At 33.9% G+C, this 19,560-nt stretch overlaps 2 protein-coding genes and 1 long non-coding RNA gene across 4 annotated transcripts in view; all 3 read left to right on the plus strand.

The window, feature by feature from the left end:
• The first annotated feature begins 840 nt into the window (after positions 1–840).
• LOC111695446 (afadin- and alpha-actinin-binding protein) lies at positions 841–12,869 on the plus strand. Of its 2 annotated transcripts, XM_023464775.1 has the most exons (19): positions 841–1,070; positions 1,179–1,651; positions 2,219–2,309; positions 2,540–2,602; positions 3,154–3,230; positions 3,871–3,921; positions 4,374–4,453; positions 5,174–5,292; positions 6,522–6,666; positions 6,785–6,829; positions 7,386–7,512; positions 7,876–7,999; positions 9,393–9,542; positions 10,618–10,699; positions 10,769–10,853; positions 10,919–11,001; positions 11,294–11,346; positions 11,994–12,162; positions 12,607–12,869. In XM_023464775.1, exons 2-19 carry the CDS (start codon positions 1,587–1,589, stop codon positions 12,804–12,806), a joined length of 1,809 nt encoding a protein of 602 aa, XP_023320543.1. In that variant the 5' UTR covers positions 841–1,070; positions 1,179–1,586; the 3' UTR covers positions 12,807–12,869. The 2 variants fall into 2 exon arrangements, with proteins under 2 accessions (XP_023320543.1, XP_023320542.1); XM_023464774.1 differs by having other exon boundaries at positions 841–1,651.
• Positions 12,870–13,330: 461 nt separating this feature from the next.
• Positions 13,331–14,032, plus strand: LOC111695447 (uncharacterized). The gene is made up of 2 exons (XR_002763872.1): positions 13,331–13,637; positions 13,908–14,032. It is a non-coding gene; the product is annotated as an uncharacterized LOC111695447 (long non-coding RNA).
• Positions 14,033–16,858: 2,826 nt separating this feature from the next.
• Positions 16,859–19,560, plus strand: part of LOC111695457 (IQ motif and SEC7 domain-containing protein 1) — a 27,786-nt gene continuing 25,084 nt past the window's right edge. The window contains exon 1 of the mRNA XM_023464790.1: positions 16,859–16,969. Coding sequence (XP_023320558.1) covers positions 16,943–16,969 — 27 coding nt within the window. The 5' untranslated portion in view covers positions 16,859–16,942. The remainder of the gene's footprint in view (positions 16,970–19,560) is intronic.

Genomic DNA, 19,560 nt, shown 5'->3' on the forward strand with positions numbered 1-19,560 from the left:
GCAATACATAAATATTAACTCTTACAAATCAAGATATATATCTTTCAAAGGAATTGACTCTTTGCAACAAACTCTGATTTTCTATCCCTATATCTTTGGATTCCAACGTCGTAAACCTTCGAAATTTCAAACTATGACTTTTGTTAGATCAAAAAATATAAGTTTGAAATATCAAAGGTTTACGAAATAGGGTTCCAAAGATATTGGGATTAGAAAATCAGAGTTTGTGGCAAAGAGTCAATTCCTTTCAATTAATTTAACTTTTTTAATTTCTTCAAAGGAACTGAGTTTTTGCCACAAATTCAAATTTCTAATCTCTATATCTTTGCCACCTAAAGGTGTAAACCTTTGATATTTCAAACATAGACTATTTGATCTAAAAGAATTCATAGTTTGAAATATCAAAGGTCTACGACATAAGGTTGCAAAGATAAAGAGATGGGAAAAACAGAGATTGTTACTATTTTACTGGGAAGATGATACAACTTGATATCAACATGAACTGGAATTATAAGAAAAAGTTTTTTTTTTGTTAATTTAAACTTTTTTTTTAAAGTGTTCTTAAATTGGTCCCTGTCCTTTCTAAGTAGTCTTTTTAATTTAAAAGTGAATAATCTAATTAAAATAATTCGTAGAAATTTAAAAAATTTATTCTTAAAAATTTTTGAAATTTTATAGCTGAGTAAAATGTTTTATAATCATACTTTTCGTCGAGCTGTTTCACATTTTTTCGTTAAAAAAAATTACATATTTCTACAGGCCTTTCTTGGGTTAGTTACAATTTTAAGCCTTGTTATTAAAATGAATGCATTTTAATATTATTTTGAAAACCATTAAAAATATTTTTTTTCAGATAAAAAAAATGTCAAAAAGATGGAATCGAGGTCTTTAAAAATAATCAGATTGACAAGAAGATCTGTATTTGTTAGAAAATCCTTGTGACGTTTACAATTTTAAATATAATAGAAAAAAAACTTTCTTTAGTTCCAAAAACTAAAAAAATCTGAAATAAATCTCGCATTAAAACTGCACTAATCGAGGCTAACTATGAACGAACTTAAATCAGTAAGGTATAATTGAAGTGACGGGACGGTACCAGAGACCGGTACAGTTAGTACAGTAAGGTACAATTGATGTGACGGGACGGTGCCAGAGACCGGTACAGTTAGTACAGTAAGGTACAATTGAAGTGACGGGACGGTACCAGAGACCGGTACAGTTAGTACAGTAAGGTACAATTGATGTGACGGGACGGTGCCAGAGATCGGTACAGTTAGTACAGTAAGGTACAATTGAAGTGACGGGAAGGTGCCAGAGATCGGTACAGTTAGTACAGGAAGGTACAATTGATGTGACGAAACGGTGCCAGAATCTGTGCAGTACGATAAGTGAAGCCGATGCTGATGTAGTGTACATTGTAAACTTGAATCAACATTAATAACAACACAATTGTATCAATCAAAGAATTTCTCCTCTGCAACCTGTCTGATTGTTCAAAGAGAATAAATGATATAACTTAACCATCCTACTCTACTATCCTGGAAGTGAACCCAACCCACTAGCTCTGTCAAACTGTCCTGTATAAGATGACCCACGGAGCGCAGTTCCTGGGTTGCTCTCAGGATGTTTTCAACGCTAACACTGAACCAAGGTTAGAAAAACTCTAATTCGCTAATCCTCATATCTTTGAAATCTAATCTTGTCTAGACCTCTAATATTTTAGACTTTTAATTTTGCTAGAACTTATAGTTTGAAATATCTAAAATTGCAACATTAAGGTTGCAAAGATACTAGGATTAAGGTTGCAAAAATACTAGGTTTGAGGTTGCAAAAATACTAGGTTTGAGGTTGCAAAGATACTAGGATTGAGGTTGAAAAGATACTAGGATTGAGATTGCAAAAATACTAGTATTGAGGTTGCAAAAATACTAGGATTAAGGTTGCAAAAATACTAAGATTGAGGTTGCAAAGGTTCAAGGATTAGAAAATTAAAAGTAATCAGTTTCTTTCATCTTTAAAGGGATCGTTTACGTTATCTGAATTGGCTCTTATCTATCCTGAATCTCAATGAATCTATAAGACTAAATACTGAAATACAAAAATGAATTATGTTACAAAAATTATATTTTGTTTGAATATTGTTGTTTTTTAGAAAGTTTTGATATTAATAATCAAAGATTTTTTGTCTGGAAAATTTTACTTGAAACACTTTTTTTAGTGACTTCTGTACACGTGAGAATTGGCAAACGGCTGTACTGTACTTAGCAGGGGAAATGGAAACCCTTGGATTACCCTCACCATGTACAAAGGTAAATATGTACAAGAAAGCAGCTGTACTAGCAGGGGAAATAGAATATTATTAAAGGTTAGCTTTAAGCCAGTTAAAAAAAAAACCTGCAACAATTGTACTTACTCCAAATCTGCTCTCAGGGGCCGGTGTTGGGGCCTGAATACCCCGGGCCTAGAAACCATAAATGTTACTGATCCAGGCCCAAAATACATACAAATACAGTTATTTTTAATTTACCTATTTATTCAGAATGATAGTGAAGACGAACAAGCAAGCTTAGACGTGATCACGCTTGTCAATTCAAGCTGGAAGGTACAGGGTGTCCCACAAACAATGAGGCTTTCATGACAACCTGGACTCTTGAAATATATTCGGCTAAAAGTTATAATGGTTTTTTTTCTGTCTTAAATATATTCACACACACGGTTATTAACGATTGGGCAAAGCAAGATACATATTTTAAGTTACAGTGAACCATTCATGTAATCATTCTTCATGTTTATTAGGTCCCAGAAAACTCTAGACTGGGAACAGGGGAGTATTCAGGAATTTGTCCAGGGAGGGGGGGCTTAAATTTGTGTCTTTCCAGGGGGGGGGACTCAGCACCCGTTGGGGCATGAAAACCCCCTAAATCAATAGATTTCACTGGTCCAGGGGGGGATCTTAGTCCCAATACCTCCCCCCCTCCCTGAATAGGAATAAGATTATCATTCAAAATATGATTTTTAATACTACAATGAACATGAAAAACTACATTTGTACAAAAATCCATTTCAAGTTTTTTTACTTGTAAAACTATTTAAGCTTTACAACAGAATTTGGAGAAGAATGAAACAACGTTTTAACGTAATTTTTTATTTAAGTTGGTCCAACTGTATCGCGGCTCACTGAGAACAGTTTCTGAAATGGAAACCTTGGCTCGTAGAACAGCAAGTGACAGGTCCAGGCTTAAAAACGACAAAAAAACCAATTTTGAGAAAAATATTTGTCAGAGTATATAAAAAAACTAGTTTTTTAGCCTTAAATCAAACAATTTTTTTTATTTTTGGAAAAACCTTTACAGTGGACTGTACTCAGCGGTTCGAGACATATCTTTAAATTCACATATAAACATGATTTAAAAAATGATCAATGTTTTTTTAAACAAGAAAGAATAACAGTTATTTTCACATTCATTTGCGCTTCTTTATTATTTTCCAGTTTATTTAGTAAACCTGTAAGTTATAAAAGAATATGGTTTAAATCAGGACAAAATTCAACCATAAGATTTTCAGAGTAAAAGAGTTTCAGGTCATCATTAAAGTCGCATTCTTTGTGGTTCACCCTGTATAAGGATTAATTCAGTTTTTAAAACGTCGTAAAATGTTTGCCAATTGTTTCACGTCAATTCCTTTACTGTGGAAAAAAGACCCAAACGCTCATTTTACGTTTTTTAATCATCGTCAGTTACTAAAGAAGAATATCAATCTCCTTTTACCTTCCCTCCCCCTCCCTTACAAAACATATATCTTTGATTTTAAACTTTTTAAAATGGGCACACGATCCCTTTATTTCAAATATCTCAAAGAATTCATTTTCAGAGATCGTCTAAAGGCGAATTCTGCGAAACAGCGAGAAACCTTAATTCAAAGGTTGTATCATATAATATATATAATGTAAAGGAACTGAACAATATCCATAAACTTTAATTTTTTAACTATATGTTTGCAACCTGATGGTGTAAACCTTTAATATTTCAAACTAAGTTTATTCTATCTAAAAGAATTATAAAGGCTGAACTATCAAAAGTCTACGACATCAGGATTGAAAAGATATAGGGATTGTAAAGTTAGAATTAGTGGCTAGTGTTCAGTTCCTGTAATTTGAATACAGTAATTACCGGCAAAAAGTGGAATCATTGTCGCCTTCTACATTTCTTTTAATTAGTTCCATCATATTGAATTGTTTTAATGTTGAAACAATATTTAAACGCAAATCTTTTTATAGTCTTAAAAATTTTCATTACATTAATTCTTAAAATTAATATGACACTACTAATTTTATAAAGATAGATTAAAAATTGAATTGAATTTACACTTTACAGGGAAAGAACGTTGGCCGACAGCTGTGAGAAAGAGAGACAAGCTTCTGAACAATTAGAATCTGGAAATCAGAAACTTAAAGGTATACAATGTATATTTATAATATACAATGTATACTATACAGGGTGTCCCAATAAACATGGGAATTCAGTGACGAATTCGATATCGTCTTTTTAAATAATTCTTTGATTTAGTATAGTGATACCTACAGAGAAAGCTGTAATCTGTTTAGAGTTTCGTCTGCTATGTTCACATTTTGTTTGTTTATGTTTTGACTGCATACGGTTGTACTTAGTAAAAAAAGAAAATTAAAGTATACAAACAAAGTAAACTTGTCCGTTTTTACTGTTCATCTTGCGGAGACATTATTAACACACCTTTACAGTCTTTTACCCTTTTCATAAAATAAACTTTAGCAGACATAATAATATTATGGCTTTTTAAATTAGGTATTACAATGCTAATTTAACACAAAGACAATATCAAATTCGTCACTGAATTCCCATGTTTTTTGGGAAACCCTGTACAATATACACGGAGCAGTGCAAACTACAGTTACAGACTATAAAGAGACTGTAGTTGATATTTCAAATAATGTTAAATGTACCCTGAATTTTTAGAGTGGCAACGTTACACTTTAAAGTTTTGTCTGATCCAGAATGAATGAGATATCCATGTTTTTTATGTTGAAAATTGATTGAGAAAACGGTTTAAAGGGTACTAATGTATATCAAACAAGCCCCTCTTTAATGGAGAATTACTCTTAATTATGCAAACAGTCCCTTTAAGGCAAAATATCCAGGTGCTAAGGAAGAAGTTCGAAGATTAATGTCTGTACTCCTCCAACGAGAATCTAAATATAATCATGAAATAAGAAGATCAGAACAAGAGAATTCTAAACTAAAGGAACGGTTGCTCAAGGTAAGAATCTGAATATAATCATAAAGTAAGAAAATCCGAACAAGATAATTTTATACTAAAGGAACGGTTGCTCAAGGTAAGAATATAAATATAATCATGAAATAAGAAGATCAGAACAAGAGAATTCACATTCGTGTCATGTCTTTTCTAAGAAATGTCCGATGAGGGAAATGTCTAATCTAAGAAATGTCCGATCAAGGAAATGTCTAATCTAAGAAATATCAGATCAGGGAAATGTCTAATCTAAGAAATGTCCGATTAGGGAAATGTGGAATCTAAGAAATGTCCGATCAGGGAAATGTCTGATCTATGAAATATTCCGTCTTTAAAAAGATGGACGAAGACGACGACTCTGGACGTATCATATTTAATGAATAAACATATTAACACATCTCATTACCCTTCTAAAATATGGTTTAACATGTTTTTATTATTATTATGATAATTGATTCTACAAATAATTAAGCATCTACTATATATATATATACTTTGCTTGTCTGTTTGTTTGTTTGTATCCAAAAACCAAAAAACGGCTGAACCGATCGGGCGCAAATTTTGTATGGGATTTCACATGACCCCAGGGAAGGGTATGGATGATCAAAATTAAAAAAATAACAAAATTGGATTTTTATTAAATTAAAAAAATAATTTTTTTTAGAAAATTCGCGAACCTTTTTTTTCATTGTTTTACAATTGTATACAAAAAGAAAATGTTCACAATATAAGTAGAAGATGGGCGCAAATCGCCCTTAAATCCTATGATATTAATTAAAAAAAGCTAGATTTTTGGCATCCAACAGTTCTCATAGAATAACTAGTCTAAAAACTTATTTATGCAGATAGGTCCATTTTAAAAAATGTCAATAAAACATTACTTTGCCAATATGCTAATTGCGGGAAAATTCATCCTAGGAAAATGTGCTGACATATCGTAAAATTTCATTTGACGGGCTCTTACAAAATCTCAAAAAAGTTACATGGGATTTTTATTATCTCCTAGAGGTCCTTCAAGCACGCTGTGTTATAGATTACAAACGGCAAAATGGGACAGTACATGCCAAATGGGACAGTACATGCCAAATGGGACAGTACATGCCAAATGAAATGTTTTGCTGTGAAGTCTCGTCCTATAGTGGATCAAGTAAGTTTTAATGTAAAATTTCCTAGGTGGGAAATATCGGAAAATTATAATTTAGGAAAAATCCCTGAAAAGAAATATTAAATTTTAGATTCTGGTAGAGAAGGGTGAAGGGAAGGGTGTAGGGTGGGGTATGGAGCTGGTGGGCGGGCTACCAGGAAAAGGCGGGGCTAGAGGCAGGTGGGCTACTGAACAGGCAGGGAGGAAAGAGGAAGAATTATTCACAAAAATTATAGGAATTTTATTAACACTTAAATGAATTTGATTTGAATTGAAAATGAAATTGATTAAAAGTTTTCAAGAGCAAATTTTTTGGAATATTCATTATGACATTTTAATAAAATTCTGTAACAGACGATCTCGCCAAAAAAGAAGAATTGAATTCAAATTACAATTCAGGTAATCTAATTTTGAATTCATTTTAGAGATAGAAACGTCTGAAATAAATTGATTTTTCTATTGAGCCGGGAGGTTTGACCGATTTAAATAATTAAATGAGTTTAAATCGATTCTTCTATTCATAATTTTACAACTTTGTAAACAATATAAAATATAATGTGGAAACTAGTTTTTTCTTTTTTTAAAATAAATATTAAATATGTAAACTTTATGTCTCATGCCTTTTTCTTATAAATTGTTGTTAAGGATATGAGTCTTTGTACCAAACTCAAACTTTGGTGGTGGTGGTGGTGTAAACCTTTGATAGTTTAATCTTAGATTATTTTATTTAACAGAATCTACGGCATTAGGCTGCAAAGATAAAGGGATTTGAACATCAGAGTTTGCGGCAAAACCTCAATTCCTTTAAACAGAAAATAATTATAAATGTTTTTATATATTGAGACTCTTGGTAAAAAGCAAATGCATCTTTCTTACTTCTTCAAAACGTGAACCCTTTGAGGACCTGTTCGCCTGTTTTTTAACTTTATATTTTTTATAATAAGATATTGTTCAGTATTGGTTAAAGCCTTATCCTCCATCCTTGAAACTCTCCAAGGACTGCTGAGAGAGTTTTGTGTAGATTTTGAACCAATCCATCTACCTCTTGAAGTTAACTGCGAACTACTAGTAGAAAGAGTTAGGTGAGAGGTCACAATTTAAAAAAAAATCTGGTTTATAATAAAAGAAAACTTAAAGAACAAGCAGTTTTTAAATATGATTTCATATTGTGAAGCTTCTTTAAGTTAAAAACATCTTGATGCCTATTTGTACCAAAAGGCATATTTTTTGGGTTTGTTTTAACCTTCAAGTTTTCTTACTTTTATAATGCTTGATTAAATCCCAAGATTGAAATAATCAGTTTTCAAAATTACCAACATTGATATATTATTCATACTTAAGCAGCTATAGATTTTGAGAGTTCCGTTATGAATCCGGCATTGCCATCTTTGCATGGAGGGTCACTTGAAATTACAATTACAGTTCCTTCAAAAAAATATTTTTAGATTGTTTTGTGAACTTCTTCACGAGTCCCTGCGTGGAGGAAAGGTTGGAGTGCAAGTTCAAATCATGGAGGAGAAATTAAACCTCTACGAGGAGAAACTTGTTCTCTATGAGCAGATTATACAGGAGCAAAACTCAAACATAAATTTTTTAAAGTTTGTAATATATGATAAAATAGGTTTACCATATAGCTATCCTGAGAATATCATGAAAGCTCATTTTAACTTCCTTCATTACAGTTAAACCCTAAATAAGCCATACATCGAAAGAATTCATCAAATGCATATTCTTCACTTTCTGATAATGGAAAGTTGCAGATATTTAGTTTTTTAACTGTTCCCGCATATTCATGGCTATTTATTTATTTTCGCAAATACTGAGATTTACGTAAAATAGTATAAAACCCATTGAAAAATTATCAAGACGACATTTGATAAACTTTTTCCATGTATGGCTCATTTAGGGTTTAACTGTAGGAGAATGACTTCGCTGAATCTAATAACGACCTCGGACCTACAGACTCAATATTGAATCTTATATAACGACCTCGGACCTACAGACTCAATATTAAATCTAATAACGACCTCGGACTTACAGACTCAATATTGTATCTAATATAACGACCTCGGACCTACAGACTCAATATTCTAATAGCGACCTCACCTACAGACTCTTTATTGACTTTAATAACGACCTAGAACCTACAGACTCAATATTAAATCTAATATAACGACCTCGGACCTACTGACTCAATATTCTGATAGCAACCTCACCTAAAGACTCTATATTGAATTTATTAACGACCTCGGACCTACAGACTCAATATTGAATCTAATAACGACCTCGGACCAACGACTCAATATTGAATCTAATATCGACCTCGGACCTATACAGACTCAATATTGAATCTAATAACGACCTCTGACCTATAGACTCAATATTGAATCTTATATAACGACCTCGGACCTACAGACTCAATATTGAATCTAATAACGACCTCGGACCTAGAGACTCAATATTGAATTTAATAACGACCTCTGACCTACAGAATCAATATTGAATTTAATAACGACCTCAGACATACAGACTCAATATTAAATCTAATATAACGACCTCGGACCTACAGACTCAATAAATACCAAGATTGGATTAATTCGATTTTTTTTATCAAAGCTCTTTGTGAGCCATAGTTGATCAACGTAGACTAAGTTGAACCACTTGCCTTAAGCTTTACCTGGCTTACTAAAGAAGTGGTTTATCTATACGTCAACGCAGTTTAACATGTCTTGCTATTCATTAAATTTGGTCTCTATCTCTTTAAAATTGATGAATATATGTAATGAATTGTGGTGATACCAAAAATCTGAAATGTACCTCTGTCAATTTGTAAAGAGTAAAGACCTATTTTTCTAAACTTCACCAAATGACTTGCCTCTTAGACCCATGATGAGTGTAATCACGTAATAAAATAAAGTCTATTTTGTTTCTTACAAGTTTTTTATTTGAGTTTGTATCTCAGAGTTGTGAGACGAGTAAGGATAAACAAGGTGGAGTGCTCCAGGAGCTAGTAGAGCTACGGAATCTAACCTTGTCAGGACTAGAGAAAGAGAAAGCAGAGATAGACCAACAGAGAAGGATCATCAACAAGGAGAGAGAGCAGTTAGAGCAGGTTGGAATAAATCATGTTGATAAAAGTTGAAACCCAACCAACCCTTTATCTATAAGATTAAACCAGTTAAGAATGCCATGTTTAGTATCCAGAATTTTACAGGTCTTGCCGCCTTTAGCCTATGTCTCAAACATTTTTTTCTTTTATACAGATGATTATTTGTTTTTCATTGGCTACGTAATTTAGGCCTGAGGTACTTATTTAATGAATATTGCACTGCAATGAAAATCTTCATAAAACTATGGAATAGAATGACGACATTTAAGCAATCTTAAGTGTTTTATGCTGTTCTAAGGCAAATAATTTTGAAAGTCGGCTTATTTAGCCTGTGTTGTTGTTGTTAATTCGTGATATTTAAACTATTCTAGATTATAACTTGAGTCTAACACTCGTCTTTCTATTACATAGTCCCACAGTCTTGTATTTTTCTTCCATTAAACTCATAGATTTATCTATGATTAAACTATTTAATTCTAAAATCTTGCAATTTTTCTCAGAAACTTCCTTTTCATAAGAGATATTATTTATCTATCTATATAAATACTTTGCTTGTCTGTTTGTCTGTCCGTTTGTATCCGATAAACGTCAAAACGGCTGAACCAATCAGGCAAAAATTTGTGTGGGACCTCACATGACCCCAGGGAAGGTTTATAGATGATCAAAATTTCAAAAATTAGCCTCCAAAAAATTCGATTTTCATTAAATTTTAAAAATCCACTAAATTTGTTTGATAAAATCCACGAATTTTTATTATTTTGTTTTACACAGTATACACAGAGAAAATGATCACAATTGAAATAAGGGATGGGCGCGAAGCGCCTTGTAAGCCTAGGTTATAAAAAGAAACGATGAATAAACTCCTCATAATCCTAACAAAGGGGCTGAACGCTTGCCACAAATACTGATTTTCTCTTTGCTAAACTATGTCGTAGACCCTTGATATTTAGAACTCTAAATTCTGCTAGATTAAGTCACAACTGGAGAAGTTACAAGGTCGATAAGTCCTACCAATGATTTCTAATAATTGAACTTCGTCATTCAAGAGAACATTTTCTTTAAATCGCAATTTTTTAAGGAGTTTGCAGACTTGGCGTTGGCAAAAGAGCAGCAGATCATAGAGGACTTTCATAACATTGAGGGGAACGATTCTGTTCCAGGTTTCATTTTAAACATTGATAAAAATGATTAAATTTAGAGTTATATTGTTCACTTTTGTTTATTTGAAGGTATATTGCTGTTACCCCGACAAACGGTAGAGCTCCCACCTTCCTGGGCTCTGGGTTCAGTTATAGTAACTCCCAGTTCTGCCAGGTACCTAGAGTAAATGCAAACAATTTTGCAAAAAAGTCTTTTGTAAAATATAATTTTGTTTCTAGATCTCCAATTGAAGGACCAGGAACGGTTCTTGGATATTCTGCCTCTGTCTCCCGACCAGCGTCAAGACCTAGCTCCAGGCCAGGTAAACAGCTTATATTTCCCGATCAAGTTTTAAAGGCCGGGTTCTGTATTAAGACCAAGTAATAAGCTTAATCCCTCATTAAGGAATTGTTTACTCGCCTCGCAGTATAATTTTCTTTATACTTTTGCAGCCTGATGGTGTAAATCTTTGATATTTCAAACTTTGTCTATTTGATCCAGCAGAATTCATAGTTTGAAATGTGGAAGGGGTATGATGGCATGAGGCTGAAAAGATGTAGGGATAAGAAAACTAGATTTTGTTGTCTAGTAATCAATTCCTTTCTGTTTATCAGGATCCCAGCCCGGAAGTAGATCACAAAGTATTACAAGAGATCCAGCTAAACAGGTGATTGATCATAAGTACAGTGGGATAAAATTGTTGAATAGGAAGACGACATTTAAGCAAAATTATGAGAATTGAATGCTGTTATCAACAAAATAGTTGTAACAATAGATTAAAATTAAAAATCAAGTGAAATGAGTCCATGTTTATATACATTGTACACTTAAACCATTAAAATAAGGCTTTTTTCAGGGTTGGACTATTAAAGATCGTACTTAAGTATGTATAGTCGTCTTCCTTTTCCATAGTTTTGTGTAAGCCACTTCATTAATAAAGTTTTTTAATTTTATATTTATAAGTGAGCCAGCATATAACAGATGTACTTTTACACCATTATTGCGCATATTGCAAATGAAAATTCTAATTTTAAGGAATTTATATTTTTATTAAAGATTGGATGACAGAGCTTTGCAGTCAAGTGTTGGTAATTTATCTCGAAAAGTGTTTTTTCTGTGAATTTTTCCAAGTCACATTTGCAGAGAATCCGCAAAAAATAGCATGGATATCTAATTTATATTTGATTTGACAAAACTTTTTAAGGGTACCGTTGTAAATCGGGTATTGCCATCTTTGCATTACGCTTAAAGTCCCTTTAAAAATAAACTCCCGGAAGATTTTAATGTTACGCCTCTAATCTTCTGTTTGTAAAGGTGAAGGGTAAAAGTCCTGCAGCATCTCTGATAAACCGACGAAACAGTCGTCAGTCGGACGGATTCTCCAGTATGGGACGGAAAACTCGACCTAAATCTGCAAATATTTCTCCGGTTCGGTCCAGTCGAGATCTCACAAGTCCTACACAAACCTTTAGAAAGTTTTCAGGTAAAAAAAAACTTCAAATTCTAAATTAGTATTTTAGTGCAAAGTATTAAAAATATTTATTTTAGAAAAACTCATTATTCTCCGCAATCTCAATAGTTCTCTCTATAATCCTTATTTATTTTCCCCTCATGTAGACCCTTGATATTCCTGCTGCTATGATTTTACTAGATCTAATAGCCTAGGTTTAAAATATTGAAGGTTTACATCATCAGGATTAGAAAAGGAACTCAGTTCTTGTCACAAACTCTGATTTTCTAATCCCTATATCTTTGCAATCAAATATCGTAGACCTTAGTTATATTTTGAATTGTAAAAATTTTGCATAGTGTAAGAACGGTAAATGTTTATTGTTTATAGTTAAGAATTTAGAAATTTTTAAAACTTTTTTTGGAACTTTTAAAAACCCATTACGAATGAACCAAATAAAGTCCAATTATTAATTAGGGACTGTGTCCCGTAGTCCGAGTAAGTCTAGAGATGGCTCCGGTACTAGACAGGATACTGAGGTCTACTCCCGTTCCTTACCCCGGAGTCAACTCAATCTGAAACCTAAGCGTGGGAGTGGTGTGTGGAGTAAACCTCCTACTCCGGGTCCATATTGTAGTCCAGGGACCAGTGATTCAGAGCTAGGGTTCAACAAATAATATTCATTTATGTTATTTTGTGTGCATATTTATTGTATTTAATATTAATATCCTAAAACCAAAGTCATGTTCTCTAAAACGTAATTATAAATTAGTTTACAAAACAAGCGCTTAAACGATTCACAAAGCTATCCTTTAAATACACAGTAGACAAAATTTTAATCGCACCCCTTTTTTATAAAGTGACATGTCCGATTCACAAAAGCGGCGCCATTAAGGCCAAGAATAACAGAATACTTTATTTACTTAAGAAATTGGTAATGCCTGCGTCGGGCTTTACAAAGAACTCAACTCGGGGATTTCTTTACAAAGAACTCAACTCGGGGATTTGGTCTGTTTGATTTGTCCGTCGATCCCACTTTTAATTACAAATTAACTATTTATAACACTGTTATTTTGGTTTGCAGTGTTATAAAGTTTTTGGACAGAAATTTTCTCTTTATCGAGAAGGTCCAAGGCTTTTTAGATAATATAATCTAAAAAGGCGAGAACCTTCGAGATAGAGAAAATTTAAATCCAAAAACTTTATAGCACGTCGTGCCAAAATAATAGTGTCATAGGTAATTTTTTGAAATGTGTGTGTACTTTTCTTATTTCAATGCTATAGATCACACAAGCTTTGCTATAATGTACAGCTAATTTAACTTCATTGCACGATGATTGCTTTATAACACATTTATTATAAAATTCACGATGAAGTGAGGAAGAATGATAAAGTGCACAATAGTTTCATAAAAATGTTAACATGGTTACTTCATCTTTTTCACAAAAAAAGCTCAATATAGTTAAATTGACAATCCAGATTTTACCGTGACCCTCCATGCAAAGATAGTAATGCCAGATTCACATCGGTAGCTTTAAAAGTTTGCCTGGTCAAGTATAAATTAGATATCAATGTTTATAAATTCAAAAAGTATTTTTTTCAATTGCAGTTTCTCTAAAAATATGTCTTATGAATTTCATACTGCAGGACAGGGTCCTTATAAAATATCATAATTACTGTTTTAAATCTAAAAAATTGACGATATCTTCTACATCCTTAATCATACAAAGGGTTCAAGGGTACCGTTGTGATTCAGGCATTGCCATTTTTGCATGAAGGGTCACTTGAAATTATGCTTACAGTTCCTTAAGCGTGTATTTAAGATAAACATCATGAACGTTTTTTTTTTAAATATTCTGTTAAAGTATTAGATTTATCCCAAATATACAATGTTTATTTTTTAGTTTTAAGATAAAAGTTTGGTTGGTTACTAAACCATCATGGAGGGGGGTTAGGGGAGATTTCCCCCCCCCCTTCCTTCTTAGTTTAAGAGTCCTTAAGAGGTTTCAAAATTAAAAATATATTTACGAAAAACTAAGGTGTTGTAATTATGAAGCTATGATTACAGGATTACTCACAAAGATTGAGAATTTAATGGTGAAAGGACAAAATTTACTCAGACTTTTTTCTTTACTAAATTCATGGTTGTATTTTAGATTAAATCTTGTTTAAATGCATGAGGGGACATATATTATAGGGTTAGTCAGAAAGAATGAGTCTTTAACGGATAATACTGAGTCTATAATTTCAAGAATTTATTTTTGAACTTTGGATTTTTTTATTGACATAATTCATCCTTAAATCTTGAATTTTAAATATTGATTTTGTAGTCATAAAAGTCTCGAGTTCAATACCTTTATTATTACTATTTCTTCCCAACCCGTCCTATAGGGCAGTTTCCTCTTTATTTCTTTCCAACTAGTCCACGTTCAGTTTCTCCATTATTTCTTCCCAATCCATCCCAGTTCAATTTCGTTCCCATAACCCATCCGACCCGTACATGTAGTTATTTTTTTCCGTTATTTCATTCCAATCTATACCTGCAGTTCAGTTTCTCATTTATTTCATCCCAATCCATCCTAATTCAGTTTTTCCTTTATTTCTCCCCTACCTATCCCAGTTCAATTTCTCCGTTATGTTCCCAAATCCATCCTAGTTTCTCCGTTATTTCAGCTCAATCCATCTCAGTTCAGCTTAAATCAGTTATCCATCCCAGTTCAGTTTCTCCATTATGTTTCTACGTTATTTCATTTCATTCCATCCTAGTTCAGTTCCTCCGTTTTTTATCTCCAATCCATCCTGCAGTTCAGTTTTACCGTTTTATCTATCTAATAAATCCCAGAGTTTAGTCTCATCGTTAATTCCTCTCCATCCATCCTAGTTCAGTTTCTCCGTTATTTCTTTCTAATCCATCCCAGTTGAGTTTTACCGTTATATCTATTTAATCAATCCCAGAGTTTAGTCTCATCATTATTTCCTCTCCATCCATCCTAGTTCAGTTTCTCCGATAATTCTATTTAATCAATCCCAGAGTTTAGTCTCATCGTTATTTCCTATCCATCCATCCTAGTTCAGTTTCTCCGTTATTTCTTTCTAATCCATCCCAGTTGAGTTTTACCGTNCCGATCTACTAGCACGTGGTTTTACAGCTGCGATATGGACATGTGGCCGCAGCGCCCGGCCCCCAAGCCTGTCCTAGCCGCGGCGCTCGGCCCCCTAGCCTGTCCTAGCCGCAGCGCTCGGCCCTCGAAATTGTCTTAACCTAACCTAACCCTCAAATAATACAAAAATAAACAGCTGGCGTAGGTCCGATATTGCAGTAGGTCGGAAAGTTAGTAGGTCGGAAGTTCAGTAGGGGGGATATTGCGTATAGACGATGTAACATTACCCTTTGTTCCACAATCCGTCAGTTTAGTTTCTCCGTTATTTCTCCCAAATTAATCCTAGTTCAGTTCCTCCTTTATTTATCCCCAATCAATCCCAGGTCAGTTTCTCCTTTATTTCTTCCCAATCCACTCCAGTTTCTTCCCAACGGAATTGCTCAGTTCCATTTCTTCCCCACGGTTGTTCAGTTAAGATTCTCCTTTATATATATTTCTCACCAATCCACCCCAGTTCTGTCTTCTCCATTTCTCCCCAATCAATCCCAGTTTAGTTTCTCCGTTATTTCTCCCCTGTTTAAACGAAAAATGTTTTTCTTTACAATTATTAGTGCAGTTGAACGTTAGTGCAAATTGAAAATTTCCAACAAAAAAATAAAATTTGTTCAATTGGACAATAGTGTTTCCTGTAAATATTAGTGCAATAATGGCCATTTCCAACAGTATAATTTGCTCAAATTGATCAATGCTTTCAGTTTTTTTCTCTGTAAATATAATTGTAATGGGCAAGCGGCGAAATCTTAAATTTTAGTTTGATTGAACATTTGTTTGTTTATTTGCACAAAATATGTTCATTTGTATTAATTAGGGTAAATAAGGAAAATGGTGATTTTTTTTTTATTTTAGGGGGCCGAGCGCCGCGGCTAGGACAGTGTAGGGGGCCGGGCGCTGCGGCCACAAGTCCATATAGCAGCTGTAAAACCATGGTGCCAGTAGGTCGGATGTGTAGTATAGCGGATTTGACGTATTTTCGTAAGTCGAAAAATGCACCACCAACCTTCTTACATCCGATTTTGACATTTCAAAAAGTCGTCTTCTTCTCTCCCGCCCTTGTTTTGAAAGTGAAACATGATATCAGCTGACTTGATTATCAATCAGAGACAAATACAGACTAAAGCAGAGACAAAAACATGTCGCGGAGTTGAATATTTCGTAGTTACCAATCGTCCTTTAGAGGCGTTTCACGGACACGGGCACACTTTCTAAACATTAGCATATTAATAATCTAAATGGAAAATTACGCAATTATGTTTCGACAGCTATACAACACCAAGTGATAATACGCAATCTCAAATATCATTTTTAAAACATTTCTGCGTAAAATTGTGTTAAATGATCGTAAACATCGCAGGTGTGAAATCTTTAGTGATTTGCTTGCAAAACATTTATATAGATATATAACAATCTTCAGATGAATTTGCAGTTCAGTTCTGTCACAATATCAAACCATGTTTTTGAGCTTAAGTGACTTCGACTATAAAACATATGATAAGTGATTTAACAAAGTTAATTTTCCTGTAAGTTTGAAATTAAATTTTGAATTTTAAACTGTCAAAAGTGATTTTTCAGAAATAAATTATTGTTTTAATCTAAATATTATTTTACTATGGATATACTCGATGGTAGGCCAGTAATAAATCTGTCAGAAGATCATGTCAAATTATCAAATAAGAATTGAGGTAAGCTAAATTCGGGAAATAGTTAAAATCTATGTCAGACACTTAATTGATAGGAGGGGATCCATCCTTTTCAACATCCATCCTTAACCCGTACTATCTATAGAAACAAGCTGTCATGTCAAGCTGTCATAGAGAGAGAGAATTAAAGAAATATTATCCGGTATTCGCGCATTCTTAGGAGTTTTATCTATCCCCCCCTCCGCCAAGGTAAACCCCATGCCTAATGGTTGACAAACATCTATTTGATCAGTCCCAGCGTTTAGTCTCATCGTTATTTCCTCTCCATCCATCCTAGTTCAGTTTCTCCATTATTTCTTTCCAATCCATTCCAGTTCAGTTTTACCGTTATATCTATCTAATCAATCCCAGAGTTCAGTCTCATCTTTATTTCTTCCCAATCCATTCTATAGTTCAGTTTCTCCGTTATTTCTTCCAAATCCATCCCAGGTTTCTGCATTATTTCTTCCAAATCCATCACAGTTCAGTTTCTCCGTTATTTCTTTCCAAAACCCAGCCCAGTTCAGTTTCTCTGTAATTTCTCTCCAATTCATCCCAGTTCAGTTTTTTTCCATTATTTCTTCCTGATCAGTTCCAGTTCAGTTTCTCCGTTATTTCTACCCAAAACCCAGCCCAGTTCAGTTTCTCCGTTTTTTATTCCCATAACCAGCCCAGTTATGAATTCTCTGTTATTTCTTCCCAAAACCCGGCCCACTTCAGTTTCTCCGTTATTTCTTCCCAAAACCAGCCCAGTTCAGTTTCTCCGTTATTTCTTCCCTAAACCAGCCCAGTTCAGTTTCTCCGTTTTTTATTCCCAAAACCCGGCCCAGTTTTGAATTCTCTGTTATTTCTTCCCAAAACCCGGCCCAGTTCAGTTTCTCCGTTATTTCTTCCCAAAAACCAGCGGCAGCTCAGTTCAGTTTTTTATCATTTCTCCCCAATTCATCCTATTCCATTATCTCCTTTTTTTCTAATCCATCCCAGTTTCTCCGTTTTTTCATCCCAGTCCATCCCAGTTCCATTATTTTTCCCAAATACATTCTAGTTCAATTTCTCCATTATTTATTCCTTTCAGTTTCTCCAAAACCCAGCCCAGTTCAGTTTCTCTGTAATTTCTCTCCAATTCATCCCAGTTCAGTTTTTCCATTATTTCTTCCCATGGGCGTAAATAAGGATTCTGTGTGGCGCGCGAATTTTTTTTACCCCCCTAGAACTTTTTTACCCACCCCTAGAAAAATATCATGATGTATATCAAATTATTGATTTTAGTTGGGTTTGATTTGCATTTTCCACTCATTTCTGGCATTTACAAACTCCATCAAATAAAGGCTTCATTTCCTACCTTTCAGCTTTCACCTTGTTTTATAGCCTTCATTATAGTCATTCCTTTAACATATTAACTATAAAGATCTGTAAAAAAAACTGAATTTATTTTAAGTAACATAAAAAATAGTTTTACTATAAGAGGAAAAGATGTTGCTTTTTTAAATCTTTAGAAAAGCTATACTCTGTAAAACTTTGAAAAAATATTGTCTTTGTTTATATTCTTATTTCTTATTTCTAAAATTTTCTTGTCGTCATTGTAGTATGTTAAGATCTTAAATAAATCTAATATGGAAATGACATTACTTAGAAGTAAAAATGTATTCTTCATTGCCCGTACCCTTTTTTTCTATTAAAAAAATCTAATTATAATGACGTTGACTATCACTTTAGAATTTAGAATCATTTAAAATATGTTGACTTAAAATCTGAAATGTCTGAAGTATCTGCACTTTTAAATTATTTTCGTGCAAATTTTAAAGATATTCAATTTTAAAATCAACCTTTTTTAGAAACAAATTCTAGGGGGGTGGGGGTAATTACCCCCAGGATTCTAGGGGGGGGGAGGGTAAATAACCCCAATAACCCCCCTATTTCCGCCACTGAGGATTTGTTTGTTTTTTTGGAGGGGCAACCGTAACTTGTAGGGGCAGTAAGTGGAGTAATCCTTGCTATTCATGGCCTGAATAGTTAATTCAGGGGTAATTATCTCCAGGATTCTAGAGGGGGGGGGGGTAAACAACCCCAATAACCCCCCTTATTTACGCCACTGTTTCTTCCTGATCAGTCCCAGCTCAGTTTCTCCGTTATTTCTTTCCAATCCATCCTATAGTTCAGTTTTACCGCTATATCTATCTAATCCATCCTATAGTTCAGATTCTCCGATTATTCTTCCCAATCTATCCAAGTTCACTTACTGTGTTATTTTGGTGGTGTATTTTTCGACCTAAACATATCCGCTATACTCCACTTCTGACCTACGCCAAATCCGCTATACAACACATCCGATCTACTAGCACGTGGTTTTACAGCTGCGATATGGACATGTGGCCGCAGCGCCCGGCCCCCTAGCCTGTCCTAGCCGCGGCGCTCGGCCCCCTAGCCTGTCCTAGCCGCAGCGCTCGGCCCAGAAATTGTCTTAACCTAACCTAACCCTCAAATAATACAAAAATAAACAGCTGGCGTAGGTCCGATATTGCAGTAGGTCGGAAAGTTAGTAGGTCGGAAGTTCAGTAGGGGGGATATTGCGTATAGACGATGTAACATTACCC

This window comes from Eurytemora carolleeae, unplaced genomic scaffold (genome assembly GCF_000591075.1).
Source record: "Eurytemora carolleeae unplaced genomic scaffold, Eaff_2.0 scaffold158, whole genome shotgun sequence".
Lineage (NCBI taxonomy): Eukaryota > Metazoa > Arthropoda > Copepoda > Calanoida > Temoridae > Eurytemora > Eurytemora carolleeae.

Bases quoted from the DNA above. Each gene is read 5' to 3' on its own strand.
- LOC111695446 (XM_023464774.1), top strand. From the start codon at position 1,587: ATGACCCACGGAGCGCAGTTCCTGGGTTGCTCTCAGGATGTTTTCAAC. The intron at 10,700-10,768 runs GTTTCATTTTAA...GTTTATTTGAAG, and splicing joins GGGGAACGATTCTGTTCCAG to GTATATTGCTGTTACCCCGA. The intron at 11,347-11,993 runs GTGATTGATCAT...CTGTTTGTAAAG, and splicing joins CAAGAGATCCAGCTAAACAG to GTGAAGGGTAAAAGTCCTGC.